Raw genomic sequence first — 18952 nt, forward strand, 5'->3', positions numbered from 1 at the left:
AGACCCCCCGACCTCGTTTCACTGGGCACCCCTTCTGAAATCGTTTGTTACATCAAAACGAAGTTCTGTGCCAAATTTGGTGCTTTAGTCACCTCGGTCACGATTTAAGCATTAAGAGGGCTAGTCCCTAAAAACCAAACAACGTGAGCAGACCTTGAAAAATCAAAATTCTTCAAACTTTGCCAGATCATAGCATTTGGGCTACTATTAAACACAAAATAACTCAAAGGCTTATTGGGACGTTATTTTTTATGAACGGAGGCAATTTTGATTTTCGCCGTTTTAGGGCGACTTTTGGGGTTGGAATACTACCTCTCAACCCAAGCTCATTTCTATATCAATCTCAAACGCTATGCACTTTTAAAGTTGATACATAGAAAGTATAGGCATTTTTCTACATTTTATTAGTTTTCTTGATAAATATGTAATACGTGGAATATTTTACAGATTTTTGAGTTTTTTCGATTTTGAAGCAAATTCAAGAAGAGCAAAAATAAGCCAACTTCACACTAAAATATCTCCACTGGTATGTCGATCCAGGACAAAAAAATACTTCTGGAACAACGAAGGGCATGTCTTCTTTCGAAATGTAAAATAAAATTTTGGGGCCAGTTGAAAACAGGATTCAGAGAGTCGAAAATTGAAAGGCTCATAATCTCAAACATCCACGCGTTACGGTATTGTTATGTCACGCAAACTCGCGTCTTCAGCGTAGTGAAAAAATCCCTTTGCCCGTAGAATGACTTAGATCATCAAAACTGACTAGCAAAATCATTTCTTATAACCTTTAACACATTCGAGTTGCATTTTGTGAGAAATTAAAAATTATATTTTAAACTGGAGCAACTCATTTCACACTGAAAATAGTAAAATTTTCTAACAAAGTTAAACGAACGAAACTCATTTGATTTTCCTTCTCGCTACACGCAATTCTTAGGAATTTAAACATTAATTTTATAATTATTTAGCAGTTAATTAGAACTTACCAAAAATACAAGATAGATTCCATTCATTTGGCGCGCGATTTTCGATAGCGAGAGTTTATATATTTGCCGCGATCGGAACTACAAACAAATAACAAGATATTGCGTTACACACAGGAAACCCAAGCGCATCGGGGTTTATCAATCTTTCATACCGATTTTCCTTCTTTGTTTTTTAAGGAAACTCCTATTATTTTGAAATTTGCAATTATATTAGTTTGGGTTTAATTTTTTGGGGGATTTACTTTTTGTGTCCAATTTTTTTTCCCACGTCCTTGGTCCTTGATTGTCAAGGGGGACTGGACTGGGGACACCTGTTTTCAATTTACTTCCAAAACAAACAATCCTGGTCTCGTTTCACAATACCAGGCATATAGTTCAAAGTAAACAATCGTGTTCTTCGTTATTTGAATAAGTATTTCATATTTTTGAGTCCTCTCAACAGCGAATGGCTGTATGTAGCTATTCAGCTTATGTTAAAGGCCCTTGTGGCTCTAGTCAGGACAGAAAAGAAGATGTGCTATGCGTAACTCTCGAAAATTGTGAAAGACCCATCAAAGGACATTTGAAGTTTCTCAATGTTAGAGATTCAGCTTTGGCAACTGAATCACAGTTACTTCTGGCAAGGGCAGGTAGGACGACTGGATGTTTGTGAATATTAGCCTCATGAATTTCTATAGATGGTTATGTACTCGCATCAATCGAGGGGAAACGGTCAAAGCTGGATCCGTTAGACATAAGAATTATGTGGTTTGTCGTTACCCTGAAACAAATCATACTTAGTTCAAACGTTATTTAAATTGGCAGGCATATTTGAAAATCCATCCGATAAGCTGATGCTAACAGTGTGTCCGCGTCACCGAGCCCAGCATGGAATAAGGTGGCGCTGCTTTAAAAAAACTTGCTCAATGCCAGTGAGTTGGGCCCAACACAAACTAAACCAGTACAGAGGCGATCGTGGTCTTACGAGCCAACAGTCAAAGGGGCTTTATCAATTAACAAATAACTTGACTCCAGTTGGGACACGTGAGTATTTTTTTATAATTTTGTATCTGCCAATAAAGGTAGTTTTGATAATAATGTTATGACATATCTTGCCATCACAGATCAAAATGAACAAAGACAAATAGAGAATCTACTACTCAATGGATACATTTTTTATTACCTTGGTTCTGCATTCATCGCCCGCTTCCACTCCCAGCTACCCCTTTTACACAACACACAAACCCCGGGTTGGGTACTCCGCCAGAATTTTGGTAGGGGTGTTCCACTGGGATTCTGAAAGGGGTACCCTGTTTATGACATAAAAACTTAAAATTGTAGACCCTGTTTATGAAAAAATATATAATTTATTGCACTGAGTTCCTGTTTCAATTGTCATGTCATCTCGCGTATCAATACGAAAGTAGAAACCCTGAATATGACAGGAAACTCAAGAAGAACTTGGAACTTGAGTGAAATTGCATACCCTGTTTACGACAAGCAGCTCGAAAAACCCTACCCTGTTCAGCGGATCATCCCCGTATAGTCCATATATGGAAGTAACACTCTTACGCTGCGGAACCATATGTCCCTACTGTTGGTAATTACGTATGTAAGCCTACTACAACTGAGTCAGAAATGTTTTGTTTTCTAGCAATCTGCAAACAATGTCGAATGCAATTAAAGTCTGAAGTTGATTTACTGCAATATCGATCCCTACCCGAGAATGAAGAAGATCCGGTCATTCAAACGTCAGATGATGAACAAAACGTTGAAGAGCCTGACATTGCTTCAAGTGAGTGTGCAACAAAAAACAGTGACGCGGGGAGTGAAGTAAGTAAATAATTTGAGAATCATCGTTCAAGATTATATCGAGTAAATAATGCTAGTGGGGTAACATGATTCAAATTCTTTTGCAGCTATTAGATGATTTGCAATATGCATTAGAGAAGCTGAACTTAGAGGAGGACCCAGCAGTGATCTTTTCAGACTCAACAGAGAGTAGTAATGGCTCCATAGACCTTTCAAAACAGAAACTCCAGAAGTTAAACGAATTTCTACGAGTGTGCAAAGGTAACGCAGAGTTTGGTTCGATTGGACAGCCCAATAAACCATGGGAAAATATGAGCCAGCGTAGCAAGAACGTCTACATCAATAGAGCCACCGAAGCCATTGTTTCTGTATTGGATGTCTTAACTCCGGGTGATGCGAATAATCTTTGGGAAGCTGTGCAGTCCTCTCACTCTGTCGATAAAGTTCTTGGCGTTTTACAACCAACCGAGAGACAGTATCTTGAAGCTTTGGCTGAAGCGTACCAAAATGCAGGAAGCTGGGATACCAAACGCAACATTCTTGCAATCATGAGTGACCTGGTGACATTTTGTCAGATTCAAAAGTTTATTCCCGGCCTGACTAAGTATCGTTTTCAGGCAGCAAGAATGCACATTCTGAAGCATGGTCGGGGTACCCCTGTTCTTAAAGAGAAAAGTCCTCGAATTAGAATCGATCCAAACCAGCTTGATCATTTCCTGTCCTTTATAACAAGCAGCCATGTCGTACAGGATCTTCCCTTCGGTCAACGTTACTTGCACTTATCGAATGGTCAGGTTTTAGAGACTCCCAATGTCATACGACTTATGATTCCTCAGAGGATCATAAATCAGTATACCCAGTTCTGTAATGAAAGTAATGTGAAAGTTCTAAGTCCATCTACCATGTACCGAATACTCTCGGTTTGCACTGCCACAGTGCGAAAATCCCTCCAAGGTCTAGATTACCTTTCAGCAGATGGAGCAAAAGGCTTTGATGACTTGACTATCCTTATCAATCAACTTGCTGATTATGGCCAAGACAAAGCCTGGATCAAAAACTGCGAAGGAATGCTAAAAATAGGAAAGCAGTATATAAAAAACGACTACAAGGTTCGTAATCATAACAAAACAAAACCGTATTCAGTACCACAGCGCATTGAAAAAATTAAGATCTTTTTTATCTCTTTATTCAAGCTCATTTTTAGATTAAAAAAAAACGTTTTCTTGCAAAAGGAGAAAGGGCAAGAACCCAAAACCACACAAAACGACCAAAAGAACGTAAAATGTGTGATTTTATTATTAAACGATATGAATTTATTATAGGTTCACATATCAGAGAAATCTCAAGTGAAAGATCACTGTACTGTTTACGCACTCAACGACCCAAATGAAAAGAAGTTGTGTTCATCATGTAGCGATCACCAACATGACCTTAGTTGCTCTTCTTGTGAGGAACTAAAAACTGTCCTTTCTTCAATCAAGAACGCAGTGGCAAACGTTTCGAAGCGTCTAGGAAACGAAAAGGGCGATGATATGATGTTTTCTTGTCAACAGGCAATACAGGCTATAGATACTTGGAAATCCCACCAACTTCGATCATTGAGACAAGACAAACCACGAATCGACATGATAAATGAATTAGATGAGAGTACAGTGTTGATCACCCAAGACTGGGCGATGAAATTTCTTCCCCAGAAGTATCGAGAAACTCAGACCGATTGGTTCGGAAAGAGAGGGATTAGTTGGCACATATCTGTAGTGGTCAGAAGAACAGCAGCAGGACAGCTCCAGCACCAAGCATTTGTACACATTGCAAAAAACTGTAGCCAAGACAGCGATGACGTGGTGTCTATCATGGAACACACCCAGAGGCAACTCAAAAGTGAGCATCCTGAAATCACTGGCGCTGTGTACAAGCAAGACAACGTGGGGTGTTATCACAGTGCAGCTATGATAACTGCCTGTCACTTCATGCAGAAAGAGACCGGAATTAGAGTTAAGCGTATTGATTTTAGCGATCCTCAAGGAGGGAAAGGCTCTTGTGATCGTAAGGCCGCAACGATCAAAGCACACGTTCGTCGTTACATTAACGAAGGACACGATGTTTGCAATGCAGAAGCCTTAAAGGAAGCCATTCTCTCCCATGGTGGTGTGCGTGGTGTTAGAGTTGCTGTGATTGACGCTGCTGGCTTACAAACAATCCAGGGAATTAAACTAGTTGGGATTAACTCCTTTAATAATTTCAAGTACAGCCAAGATAAGCTTACGATGTGGAAAGCCTATGACATTGGTAAAGGGAAATCTCTTGACTGGGCTACACAACAAGGTAATTAATGAATTTTTATTTAAGCCCTCCTTATTTATTGTTTTTAATATTACGATCATTATATATGTTATCGTTTTTGTTTTTTCCCACAACGAAAATGATAAACTGGTAATGAAAAGGGGAGAAAAAAAATTACGAAAAAAAGAATGTAAGAAAAAACAAGAACATGAAGAGAGAGAGAGAGAGAATTAATAAATAAGAACTAATCAATATATCTTTTTTTTTTTTTTTGTTAGATCTTCGAAGCCCTTCCTTTGCAAAGTTTATCGAATCTTTTTCAGAAGGGTATTTTGTTGAAATCATTCAACGACCGGAGAGTGTGGAGGCCCAAGAAAGTAGAGATAACGAAAAAGATAAAGTGGAAGACGACGTGGAAGACAGTGAAGGATCAACCGCAAAACTTTTCGCCTGCCCTAAAGATGGCTGCGTTAAAGAGTACAAGAGATATAGTTCTCTTGAAAACCACATCCAATATGGTGAATGTAAGCGTGTTCAAGAGAGAGAGAGCTTAATGGATAAGGCCAAGATTATTTACCGAGAAAAATTACTTTATGGTGCTGATAGTGTCCCAGATATGTCCAGCTCGATGCTCTACACCTCACCTGCAGATGACTGTCTACCAATGGGCTGGGCTTTGAAAAGATCTAAAAAGACATCGCGATTCAGTGACCGACAGAAACTTTATCTTAACGACAAGTTTTTAATAGGACAGGCAACTGGCCACAAGATTGACGCAGGGACTGTATCGCGCGACATGAGATATGCTAAGGACAGCAATGGCAACAGGCTGTTCACGATTGATGAGTTCTTAACACCACAGCAAATACAATCGTATTTCAGTAGAACAGCTGCAAAGCTGAAGGGCGTACCAGTAGATACCCTAGCTACTGATGCAGCGGAAGAGCAATTCGCTGCAGCTACAGAGGAAGAAGGCTATCAATCGACGCGAGAGGAAGTCATCCAGCAATGTGGGCTTCTACATCCCATTACATACGAGACCTACAATCTTTGTCGGCTTAACAAGTCTAATGGGCTTAAACAATTAAGTATTAACGTGCTTGCTAGCATTTGTGAGTATTTTGATATAGATACGGATAACATCACCAGTCGTCGAAAGGCCCCTTATATCGATCTTTTAAGGACAACTTTAAAGTCGTGTTCTTGTGTACTGGGATCCGTTTGATTGATTCATGGTCAGAATCATAAAGAAAATCAGTATACAGCCAAGACCGCTATTATTATTTTATAGATCTTGCGCTTGGGTTTCATGTGTGTAACGCAATATCGTGTTATTTGTTTGTATTTCCGATCGCGGCAAATATATAAACTCTCGCTATCGAAAATCGCGCGCCAAATGAATGGAATCTATCTTGTATTTTTGGTAAGTTCTAATTAACTGCTAAATAATTATAAAATTAATGTTTAAATTCCTAAGAATTGCGTGTAGCGAGATGGAAAATCAAATGAGTTTCGTTCGTTTAACTTTGTTAGAAAATTTTACTATTTTCAGTGTGAAATGAGTTGCTCCAGTTTAAAATATAATTTTTAATTTCTCACAAAATGCAACTCGAATGTGTTAAAGGTTATAAGAAATGATTTTGCTAGTCAGTTTTGATGATCTAAGTCATTCTACGGGCAAAGGGATTTTTTCACTACGCTGAAGACGCGAGTTTGCATGACATAACAATACCGTAACGCGTGGATGTTTGAGATTATGAGCCTTTCAATTTTCGACTCTCTGAATCCTGTTTTCAACTGGCCCCAAAATTTTATTTTACATTTCGAAAGAAGACATGCCCTTCGTTGTTCCAGAAGTATTTTTTTGTCCTGGATCGACATACCAGTGGAGATATTTTAGTGTGAAGTTGGCTTATTTTTGCTCTTCTTGAATTTGCTTCAAAATCGAAAAAACTCAAAAATCTGTAAAATATTCCACGTATTACATATTTATCAAGAAAACTAATAAAATGTAGAAAAATGCCTATACTTTCTATGTATCAACTTTAAAAGTGCATAGCGTTTGAGATTGATATAGAAATGAGCTTGGGTTGAGAGGTAGTATTCCAACCCCAAAAGTCGCCCTAAAACGGCGAAAATCAAAATTGCCTCCGTTCATAAAAAATAACGTCCCAATAAGCCTTTGAGTTATTTTGTGTTTAATAGTAGCCCAAATGCTATGATCTGGCAAAGTTTGAAGAATTTTGATTTTTCAAGGTCTGCTCACGTTGTTTGGTTTTTAGGGACTAGCCCTCTTAATGCTTACTGGACTACTACCCACACTGGAAAACTATCCTTATCCCAATCCTGGAATTTCGTACATTAGGATACCCTGGGATTATACTCCTGTTAGGATTACCCAACCTTGAATTCAATGCTGCTTTTAGAGTAACCTCCTTGGGATTCTAAAGGAATTCAACAAAGGGATGCAGATGTCTATTCTGCTCATTTTAGGATGTGCCTTTTCTAGAAATGTTATGCAAGCATCCCATAATTTTCATTTAGGCAGCTGCTTAAATTATTAGATGGGATTACCCTATATGATTCAAGCTTACAACTGGAATAGCAGGAAAGCCATACCCCCTTGTAAGCCAGAGCCCAGTTCGTAACCAATCAAATTCCTAGAATAGCTTATCTTAACCAATGGTTAGCGCTAACCAGCCTTCAAACAACCGGGCCCAGGATGGCACATGGGTAGGATGACTATTATAACAACTTCAGCAAGTATTTGTGGTGTATTAGCAGGGCTTTGATGAACATTTTGGCAGGGTCAAATGAGCCCGCTGCTCAATCAGCACGTATGATTTTCACCTAAAATGTTCTCACTTTAGTACTCAATGCTCTTCAAAGTTAAAATAATAGTAATGTTGTTGATGTTATTGGGCGTAAATATGTTTTTGGCAATTCTCAAGGCGCTGTGGAACCCTTGATGCCTTCGGGCTAAAATGAACCTAAGACATTTATACCCATCAACAACAACATTGATATAATAACCACAACTGGGATCCCACTTCATGGATTTGGTGTTGTCCAGACTTTCGTTTCTTTTCAATAATTATCATGCATTAGCAAATGCCTGACCCTTGCAAAAGGCTAGTAGCATATTGTTTCTGAAGTCTTCCTCTGTTGTCAAGTGAGCCACTGGCAAAGTGAGGGCTTTGCCACTTGCGCCAACTGTTGGAAAGCAGATGGTGTGGTTCGGGATCCGGGTCAAGCACTCTTGATCAAACAACACTGAAATATGCAAGGCTTGTCCATCAATAGGTTTATGTTTTTGTCCTGTAAGCCATCCCAACAGGCCTGAAGGGGTTATATTGGTAGACTGGACCTTTGAACTTTCCTCTTCCTGGCTCTTTGCATCTTCATCCACTAGATCTTCTGTGTCTTTATCTGCATATGCCAGTTCTTCACAATATCCTGTTAATGACTCATCTTCTATGCTTATTATGAAGTCATGGAGGTTATCAAACACTGTGTTCTCTACTCTCCTTTTGGCTGTTCCTTCCTCTGAGAACCTTGGGCGCAATTGTGTTAGTAGGTAATTTGCATCTACTTCACTGTGGTTGATGAGGAACAGCTCTTTACAGATGTTGGCATTGTTCTGAAGTGCAAAGTTGAATCCATAACACTCCAGCCCTCTCTTAAACTCCTTCAGATACAGTTGGCGCTTATTTATAATGCTCAAAATCACTGTGCCGATGATTGAATCAATGTTATCCACACTGATATGCCCTGTGTACCCATGTTCTATAATTGTGTCCTGCAAGACGACTGGATTCTCCTTTATTCTCTCTAACAGTTCCTTGTCATTTTGGGTAAGATGTTCCTTTCCATTGAGAGTATTTAGGTCTGTGTCTACCAACATGTTGTAGACACATTTCTTGAACAAATGAGGAGGCGGTCCACCTTGTGCTATGCTAACTGCGCACATTTGGCCACATGTATAAAACATGCCATTGTGGGCCAGCAGCATTGAATCTGCTGGCGCTCCGTATGGGAACATTTCTTCACGAACCTTCTCAATGACAGTGGTCATGAATTCCTTAGATATTGCACCAGTGTCGATCCCATCTTCCCCTGCAAAATGAACTCTGAGAACATTTTCAGGCGAACTTTTGGTAGCTTCACGTTGCCATATTTTGATATATCTTTGCAGTGTAGAGCCCCTCCTGGCAATAAAAAAGAATTGTTTATCCTTGATAATCTTTTCTCTAAGAGAAGTAATGAGGCTGCTCAGGCTGTCAAACTGCTCTTCTCTTGTTTTGGACTTTGACTCTGGGCCTGACTGGGCTGTTGCACTATGGGAGTGATTAGAACTACTTTTGCCATTACCAATGCCATCGCCACCAACCAGGTGACCTGTTACTTGATCATCACTGCAACCTTCATTTTCTTGACTTATGTCATCCTGCATTTTTCTAGCCAGCATCTCATCCATTCTCAACTGTGTGGCTTTGAATTTATTATATGGACACTGATTCATACATGTATTATCTGCCTCTGAAGAGTTGTGACCTGTTACTTGATCATCACTGCAACCTTCACTTTCTTGACTCATTTCAGCCTGCATTTTTCTAGCCAGCATCTCATCCATTTTCAACTGTGTGGCTTTTAATTTCTTAAATGGATGCTGATTATTATCATCATCATCTTCCTCTGAAGATGTGCTGTTTTGAGGATATTCGCTTAAATCAAAGTCATCATTCCTGCATAGGTATAAGACAATGTTTTTATAGTCTTTTCCGACCTCCTTTCGAAATCTTTTCAATGTAAAAAATTCCTTGGTTCCAGGCAAAAACTGGGCTTCTTTGCCACTCTCAAGAAGCAAGAGGTATTTTTCTCCTTCGACAAAACAATTGGAATGGTATGCTTGAAACTTATTGACTGCCTCGGTTTGGATTTGCTTGTAGGATGCTACATTGGAAATTCTTAGCATGAGCCTTTTCCCACGGACAACCTTCAGGCGGGATTCTTTACCATTGAACTCCATTAGCCCAATCCAAATTCCGACATCTTCTTTTTCCTCCTTAAGGGAATTCTTTGAAACCTTCTCCTTCCACTGCTTTCCTTTCGACTTTCGGAAGGATGAAAAACTTTTGATGGCACGACTTTGAGACGCACCTGTAACAACAAAGGAAATATAATTCATGAGACCACAGTGTTTATATATGCATGTTTTTCACTGACTGGGAGGGATGTATTGGAAAAAAACAACTGTGACCAACGGGCTGCGAATTGATGGCCAAGAAGGTTAACATTTTATAGGTCAAGGCCCAACCCAACAGCTGGCGAACTACTTATTGTTTTTCCCAATCTAGTACATTTGCCATAGGATATATGTACAGAGTTCATGCTACATCTCAAACAAAAATTTCAAGGACTTTCCAAAGCTCAAAATTACGATTTACAAGGGCCATTTTGTTTGTGAATTTAACAGTTGCCGCTTGCTGTTATTGGAGCTAGAAGAATGTTACAATCAAAAAATGTTACAATTTTAGTTTAGTATTCAGCTACTTTGCTGTATTCAAGGGCTTTTCAAGTGCACTTGAAAATGTGTTCTTAATTACAAGGATTTCAAGGAGTAGCATGAACCCTGCATGTAATTGCCTACGAGTGTTTCTGTGGACATATAATAGATATAGGAGGCTTGGTCTATGGGCAGTTATATATTCCTTGATATGATTATTCCTTGTTATTTTGCCTCTGGCTCGTGGCTTTTAAGCTTTTCACAGTTCTCTTTCCTCTGTTTTTCTTGATAATTTTTCAATCGAGACCTTGAAAAACTTGTTTATACTCATATCTATATACACCCTCTGATTTCTATAATCCTCCATGCACTAACAACAACACAATATTGTAGTTTAGGGACTAGTTTTGTCCATTTATTAGGACCTTTTCAACCTAACTGAATCTTTCTTCTGTGTTTGCAACATATTTACAGACAGACAACAGTGATGACATGAACATGATTGCAATTGTAGTTTCTTGAGCAAACAAAGAAAATATATTCAAAATTTCAAAGAAAAAATGTATATATTACTGCAAAAAAATATGATTAGCTGTTAGTGAGGGAGCTCCTCCTCAGGCTGGTTCTCATATGTCCACTACCATCCCAGCGATCAACACAAATGTACAAACAGTGATCCTAGCTTTTATGCCATATCTCGGAAGCAGTTTCATTCACAGTCCTGGACTCCCCTTTTCATAAGCTTTCGTTCTACAAACACTATGAATTAATTAACTTTGATGAATTTATAATTATGTTCTTACCAGTGTCACATAGATCTTTTCCTAATCTTGAGGGACCAGCAATGTCTGCAAAACTTGCAGAAGGGACAGTTACACTTGCTGTTTGTCCTGCAAATTTTTGCCAAAAACAAATTTTTCAGTTCACTTTCTGATACAGCTATGGATTCAATCAGAAACCTATGAGGGAGTTGAAACGTGTAACAGCATGCTAAGCTTTGGAAAACTCAAATCCAATTGTTGACCATATATGAAAGTCCTGGCCTCAACATTGACCAAACATGATGAAATATGGTCATTACAAGCATGGCACTAGAGCGATGTATGAACATTACACGTTTCATCTCCCTTAAAGGTTTCTGATTTAATAGATTCAATTTCAATGAGACGCGCGATATAAGTAAATCAATTATTAAATTATATTATTATTAATCAATCAACAACAAGATTAAAATTCAAGATATACATGTACAAGATTTTCAAGAAACCATATTTGTTTCGGTTATCCATGCTAATACAACGTAGCACCTCCCTGGGAACTGAGCACAATAAGAGGCCTGCAGATGCAAATCTGTAGTACAATAACTAGCCGTGAGACCCATTCATATGCTCACTAGCTGTTCCCAAGGATGTATCTCTTGAAAGTAATGTCTGTTCTGGCTAGAAAGTATTAAGTCCAGCTAAGCTCAACCGTCAATCATTTGATAGACAATTGAAAAAGTATTTTAAAAATGCCTTATATCAACAATAACAACATACTGGCTCATAGCCAGGGTATGTTGGGTCTTAATTGTGTGATTCCACAGCGGAACTGATTGAGGATTCAGATTTAAATGTTACTTTAAATTGGCCAAAGGACCCTCATAATATTTGCACAAGCTCTATTAGGCATATTGTTAGATGCCAAAGTCCTTAAGCTTTGTATATTGTAACAGAGAAATAGTTTATGAAGAAACGTTAGCTTTTTTAAAATGTTCTTCATTTTATGCATGTTTTTGTGTGTTAAACTTTACTATCTCGTGACATAGCTCCGACTCCGTTCTTTGGCTGCACAAAAGCGTTCGCAACTTCGATCAAAAACTTCGATCACTAAATATTAATAATAGTATATGGAACCTACCTTTTCCGCAATTAGGGCAAAACTTGTCCAGGTTTTCAATTTGATGTCCACAGTTGGAACAGAACATAGTTGTAGCTTTTGATTTCTCAAGATGGCGGAGATATAATCAACCGCTGACCGTATTAAGTGCATGTACTTATCCCCATGATGCACTTCGAGAAAATGCGGCCCAGCCTCTGTGCGCCTTGTTTTGGCCGCTTTCCTTTTCGCCATGAAAGCTTTCCTTTTCGCCGTGAAAGCTTCGCTTTTCGCCGTGAAAGCTTTCCTTTTCGCCGTGATGAATTCTACTTCGCCGTGATGAATTCTACTTCGCCGTGAAGAATTCTACTTCGCCGTGAAGAATTCTATTTAGCCGCGGTGAATTCCTTTTAGCCGTGACCTTTTTGCTTTCGCCGTGATAGTTGTGGGCCACCGTAACTTTGTGCTTTATGTCACCAGCCAGTAGATTTCAGGTTGGCCCATGTACCTCCTCATATTAGCCAATCTATTACACTTAGACTTTGGCACTAGTTTGTGTTTGAAAACCCATTAGCATCAAAATGTGATCTAGTAAATTAGCTAGTTATGTCTTAAAATGTGATCTAGTAAATTAGTCAAAGTGCTTATCACCCTTTAATCGATGTCTACTATGAGAATTTGTAATGATAACCTTTCTAGCCCTGAGAAGGAAATGAGAAGGTTTTTTTACTCCCCCAGAACAATTTAGTAATGCCTCCTATGACATCATATTCATAGCATATTGGAAGGAAAAAATGGCTAGATGCAAGTGTGATTGAGAATGGCTGTAATAAACCATTCCTGTTAAACTTGACTTTCATCTGATATCGGGTGATCATCAACAGCTTCATACTTTTCCAACTTTCGAAATGCCTTGAGTTTATCAAGGCATTTCTGATTTAAACTGGTCCTGATGTCAGACCAGCTTCTTTCAACCATTTTCTCTCCATATTTCACCTTGATACACTCTACATATTGGAAAAGGAGAAAAATGGTCTCTTTAGAATTTTCAACTATGCATATTATAGATATAATAAACAAATGTCTCTTCACACAAATAAAATAATTTAATTTAGAGCTTTGAGGTGTCTGCCTAATTTTGGATGCTTGATTTGAGCCTACGATGTACATATGCTCAAGAACCGCTGAAAAATCTACGAGAATAATCTACAACAAGAATTCATTGAAGAACCATACGCTTTTTGAGCTTCAACAGGGCAAAACGCTCAAAATTTGCACAGGACTCTATTTTTTAATAGCTCATTGGAAAAAAGCTCCTAAAAATCTAGGTAATATCAACATTTTAGAAAAAGTTTATAACGCCCAATATTCCTTTCCAGATTTGGAATCAGCATTAAATTTCAATTTGGAAAATCTCTGTTTTTAAAAAAAAGTTTAAATTGTTTTCCAAAAGTAGACAGTCACCTTAAGGTAATTCCCTTGAAAGAAATTGTACCAATAACCTTGTCCTGAAACTTTGCATGGACATTAATTACTGCACATGTCAACTATTCTCAACGAAATGTTTTAAAATCTATCCAATAAACTGCCCTTCATATTTTGATATATAATGACGAGCATCGCATTTATCACAAATCATAAGCTATGTACCACTATTAGAGTTTATGGTTGGTAACACATATTAGCTCACGTCCTTGAAGTTGATCAAGGTGAGAATCTGAATACCAATCAATGTAACTTGCTTTTGATGAGATCTATTTTATCCTGGTCAAGGGCCGGTTTTTTCACTCCTCCATCTTTTGGTTCCACACTGCCACTTCTCATCTCTTCATCTGTGAAGAGAAGTGACAGTAGGGCTGTTGCATAAAGCTTTGGCTTTTTCGCCTTTGAGCCGACATGACTCAACAAGTTAGTCCCATTAAAAATCTATAGGAAAACGAAAAAGTATAATTAGTTTAGTATTCGATTTTCGAAATAAACAAATTGTTTAAGGTTAATTAAACACTTACAAATTCTTCATTGCTCTCTTGATGGATGGTAAGACATTTCTACTAGGGTTAATTTTGAGGCCATCATCGAACAGCAACTGCTCATTTTCAACATCCACAACTACCAAACCCCAGTGGCAGATATTCATGTGGAGTGGAACCAGTACCAATTCACACTGTGCGACATCTTTGTTGGTAATACACTGTGCCAATTTTTCCTGGGTGAATTCCTCATCAGTGCAAGTCAGCCAAGTTAACATTGCTGATATTAAATCAAACATTGATTGACTTGCCGAACCTCTATCCTATATTATCAACCTTTCTATTTCAACAGGTATTGTTCCTGATAATACTAAACTTACCAAAGTTATTCCTATTTACAAAAGTGATTGTCATACTGAATTTAGTAATTATAGACCAATCTCTATTCCTGTTTTTTTCTAAGTTCTTTGAAAGAGTTATATACAATAGATTAATCTTGTTCATTGATAAACACAACATTCTGTATGAGCATCAATATGGCTTTCGCTCAAACTACTCAACTAACTTAGCCATTATACAAATGATTAATCAGATTTCTTCTTCAATTGACATCAAAGAACTATCAGTGGGTGTCTTTTTAGATTTGTCAAAAGCCTTTGACTCTGTAAACCATAGCATACTCTTACACAAACTTGAACTTTATAGAATCAGAGGATTTGCACTAAAATGGATAGAAAATTACTTAGGCAAAAGAAAACAATATGTTGAGTTTGATGATAAATCATCTTCTCAACTGACAATTAAATGCGGCGTACCACAAGGTAGTATTTTAGGTCCCTTGCTATTTATTATTTATATAAATGACATAGCAAATTCATCAAACTTGTTAAAATTTGTATTGTTTGCAGATGACACAAATGTCTTCTCTAGTAAAAATGCTAGTAATCTTCAGAATGTTCTTAATTCAGAACTTGATAAAGCCTCCACATGGCTTACCACCAACAAACTTTCTATAAATGTTAAAAAAACCAACTTTATACTGTTCAAGCCTAGACAAAAGACATTGGTGCATGATAATTTTAATTAATGATCATTAATTAATGATAACTAGACATAAATAATGAACCTATTAATCGTAAGAAACAAACGAAATTTTTAGGTTGCATTATAGATGAAAGTTTAAATTGGAAAGATCATATTTCCACAGTAGCAGGGAAAATATCAAGGTCAATAGGAATAATATCAAAATCTCGTTTTTTCACAAAAACTATTTTTATGCTCTACTATACGCTAGTTTACCCATATCTATATTACGGTAACATCATATGGTGTTCTACCTATTCGAACCAATCTGTACAGACTTAAAGTCTTACAAAAACGGTATAATTAGAATCATTACCAGTTCGAAGTATGATGCATACACTGCCCCTTTATTTTATAAATATAAACTGCTAAGGTTAGATGATATTCACTCACTACGACTTGGCTTATTCATGTATTCTGTTGAAAATAAATTACTACCAAATACTCTTTTTAATATATTTACAAAAAATTGACAAATTCATGGCTATTCTACTAGACAGTCAAATTATTATAGACCAGCTTTTTGTAGAACAAACAAAACAATTTACTATAATTAATCAAGGCCCCAAGCTATGGAATTTGCTGCCGGACAATATAAAAACAGCAACATCCATATCTAGCTTTAAATATAAATATAAAATGTACCTTAATGATTGCCTCATTAGTAAATAATTGAAATATTATCAAATGTCTTATGTGTAACTAAACAAAATAGACATTTCCGATTTAGCGGCATATGAGCGGAATAGGCACATACTAGCCGAATTAGCATAAACCAGTGGAATAAGGCTAGAATCATCGTTATGACCAGAAAATTCAATAAAATAATGAAACAGCTTTCAGTAGACCTGTTTTATTTAACTTAAGGTATTGCACAATTAATATCGTTAACACTACCTGTTTTATTAGCTTAACTGACGAGCAGTGTGCTCGAGAATAAGATCTCGTCCCGTTGAAACGGAGGTATATAAAAAAGTTGCGTTCATAATATACTAATGTAAATGCTCGCCCTTAAATTTATAAAAGGACTAAGAATGCTAGCATATAATGTAGAATACCACGACGGTTATTATTTTCGAGAAGTTTTCCTTCTGCATGGACACGTACGTATCGCTAACATATAGTTGATATGTGGATGCCTACATAGATTGTTCACTGCCTGTAAACACTTGCTACCCAACTCTGTACCCCCTCCTCTGCGGGGAAAAACAGGATTTTATTCAAGTTCTCTATTAGTTCTTCTACATTGGAAAAGGCTGTGCACATAACTAATGCGTTGAAATTCAGAACAAAACAAGATATTTGAGAGATTCAGTAAAAATCTTGTGTTTTCGACAAGCATTTGTGCTACGCAAACGAGAAAAAAAGGTAAAAAGAAGTTGAAAAGCTTTTCAAGAAGCAATAGATAAATGATGAAATAACCTTTGTCTTTGCTGAGAAGGTTTGTAAAAGGTACTAGTTAAATTACAGGGAAAGAACAAAAACGTGCTTATGCCGGCCAGGCTCTGCGGTAAGAAAAAACGTGATGCTTAATGTCTATTTATTAATAACGTGAACAGAACTCATAAAGCCTATAAATTGCTTGTCTTCATCTGACGAAGAATTTGTCACGTCAAGACCATGAACTGCCCTCCAGCTTCTTAATGCTTTCTGGTGCTCTCGTGCAGCACCTCGGGCCGCATCAAGAACGGCGGGGATTGCTTCGAGTAAGCTGTCCAGTTTTTTCTCTCTGGTGACCTGGGAGTTCCTAGATGACTTCAGCTTTTTACTTGACTTTGAGCTTTCCTTGAGAGGTCTTTTCCTGAAAGGATAATAGCAAAATAAACGACGTTTTATTATCAAATAGGTATGAGAAACGTTCAAAGTAATTCTGTCTGCTTATAAATTACCTGTCTTCCATCCTCTCGCTTTCTCTTGTTTTCTTGATTCGTGTAAGGATGTCAGCAGTGTTCGTTCTTTTCTGCATCTAACACATACTTTGTTTCGCGGTCATTGATAGCTCTGCAAATATCTTCGACTTCTTCAGTATCTTTATTACAAGTTTCTTCCTCACAGGATGCGGACGAGTATTCTTCTTCAATTATTTTATTTGACGTGCTTTCTTCACTGGCATTCCTACCAGGAAATAAAAGAATCACACTCCATATAATACCGTTATTGAGAGTCTTTTCTTCTTTGGTCAACAGCATTCTTACCTTGAAGGAAGAGCGTTGTTAAGCAGTTTATTAGCTCTCTTCCTTAATCGCTACTGCAACACTTTGTTGGAATTTCCTTCAGCCAAATACTGATCACCTGCTTCTCCCAAAACCTCGACATGCCTTCTCATAAAACTCAAAACACTTTTCCACTCTCTTCCACATGTTTGCACAGCTTGAAGAAGAAGAGTATCTTCTACTTGAGTGTAGTTTTTCCTTGATTTTCTTTGCTTGTTGTTGTCCATCACGCCTTTCTCGCAGGATTAAGAAAAGTGAAAAGAGCCCTAAAAATTTGCATACGTAGGCACGTGCACATGTGCACTGGTCGTAATGTTTTTTTAAAAATATTTTTGTTTGGTTTCGTGATTGCGAACGAAAAAGTTGCATATATGTTTAATACACTATCTGTTCGCGTCAGTCAACAATGGATGTCCCACCTTTCCCAATGTTTATTGTAGTAACCCTGCAGTCTATCTTTGCAGCTATAAAATTGAGTCTTCAAAGACCACAACGTTTGGTCCCTTTATTTCCTATGCATTTAATAGGGAACCTGCTCATCACACTCGTTGCGCTTGTCTCTATGGTACCAACGGGAGCTAATCTCCTAGCCTGACTTTTTGGCAATCAGCCGCGGAGTCATACAGACGACTTCCTGCTATAGGCCATGGAAGAAGAAGGAATCTACCACGACGAGCAAGGCTGCTAGCTGATGGGGGATACGCTAACGCACCACCTCTTATCACTCCAAGGCGTATTGCTTACATTAGAAGACAACAGAATGCCAACAGAGCGCTAAGGTCGCTTCGTATCCGCGTAGAGCACGCCATTGGATTCCTGAACATTTACTCAGCGACCTCGGATATTTTTCGACACATGAGGCCATTTCAACCCTTTGTAATAGCAACTTGTGGTGCTCTTGCTAATCGAAGGAAAAGAATTCTAAAAACACTGTAATGTTATATATGTTCTTTTTGATATACTTTTCGGAAAAGTAAAACAAACTGGCGTAACACATGTTTATATTAGTGAGAGCAGAAAAATTCCTAGCTTAATACTGTAAACAAATCTCAAGATATGTTGATAATAACTAGCGCTAACTAGTCAGATGTGACTGTTTTGGTGCGTTGAATACGACTGGTGTATAAGAAAGTTCATAAATATATGACGTTTGGGACATTAGTTCTTCGTAGTAAGAGGATTGACTATAAAGGACCATAGTAGTAAGACGAAGGAGTAACGTCAGTAACAATAGTTACAAACTTTCTTTCTCAGTTGTTATTT

General features: G+C 37.8%; 2 protein-coding genes across 2 annotated transcripts; one reads left to right on the top strand and one right to left on the bottom strand.

The window, feature by feature from the left end:
• Positions 1-1418: 1418 nt before the first annotated feature.
• Positions 1419-6285, top strand: LOC148907726 (uncharacterized). Its single transcript, XM_089035726.1, has 5 exons — positions 1419-2009; positions 2620-2798; positions 2885-3886; positions 4100-5102; positions 5339-6285. Exons 1-5 carry the CDS (start codon positions 1820-1822, stop codon positions 6283-6285), a joined length of 3321 nt encoding a protein of 1106 aa, XP_088891852.1. The 5' UTR covers positions 1419-1819.
• A 10727-nt stretch (positions 6286-17012) lies between these two features.
• Positions 17013-17518, bottom strand: LOC148907727 (uncharacterized). The gene is made up of 2 exons (XM_089035728.1): positions 17366-17518; positions 17013-17277 (listed from the first exon to the last, which is right to left on the bottom strand). Exons 1-2 carry the CDS (start codon positions 17440-17442, stop codon positions 17013-17015), a joined length of 342 nt encoding a protein of 113 aa, XP_088891854.1. The 5' UTR covers positions 17443-17518.
• Between the last annotated feature and the right edge of the window lie 1434 nt (positions 17519-18952).

Source organism: Actinia tenebrosa, unplaced genomic scaffold (assembly GCF_029948245.1).
Source record: "Actinia tenebrosa isolate PJP-AT-01 unplaced genomic scaffold, QUT_ActTen_1.0 PGA_scaffold3__52_contigs__length_22856419, whole genome shotgun sequence".
Taxonomy (NCBI): Eukaryota; Metazoa; Cnidaria; class Anthozoa; order Actiniaria; family Actiniidae; genus Actinia; species Actinia tenebrosa.

Bases quoted from the DNA above. Each gene is read 5' to 3' on its own strand.
- LOC148907726 (XM_089035726.1), top strand. From the start codon at position 1,820: ATGCTAACAGTGTGTCCGCGTCACCGAGCCCAGCATGGAATAAGGTGG. The intron at 2,010-2,619 runs GTGAGTATTTTT...TTTGTTTTCTAG, and splicing joins CTTGACTCCAGTTGGGACAC to CAATCTGCAAACAATGTCGA. The intron at 5,103-5,338 runs GTAATTAATGAA...TTTTTTTGTTAG, and splicing joins TGACTGGGCTACACAACAAG to ATCTTCGAAGCCCTTCCTTT.
- LOC148907727 (XM_089035728.1), bottom strand. From the start codon at position 17,442: ATGCAGAAAAGAACGAACACTGCTGACATCCTTACACGAATCAAGAAA. The intron at 17,278-17,365 runs GTAATTTATAAG...TTATCCTTTCAG, and splicing joins AGCGAGAGGATGGAAGACAG to GAAAAGACCTCTCAAGGAAA.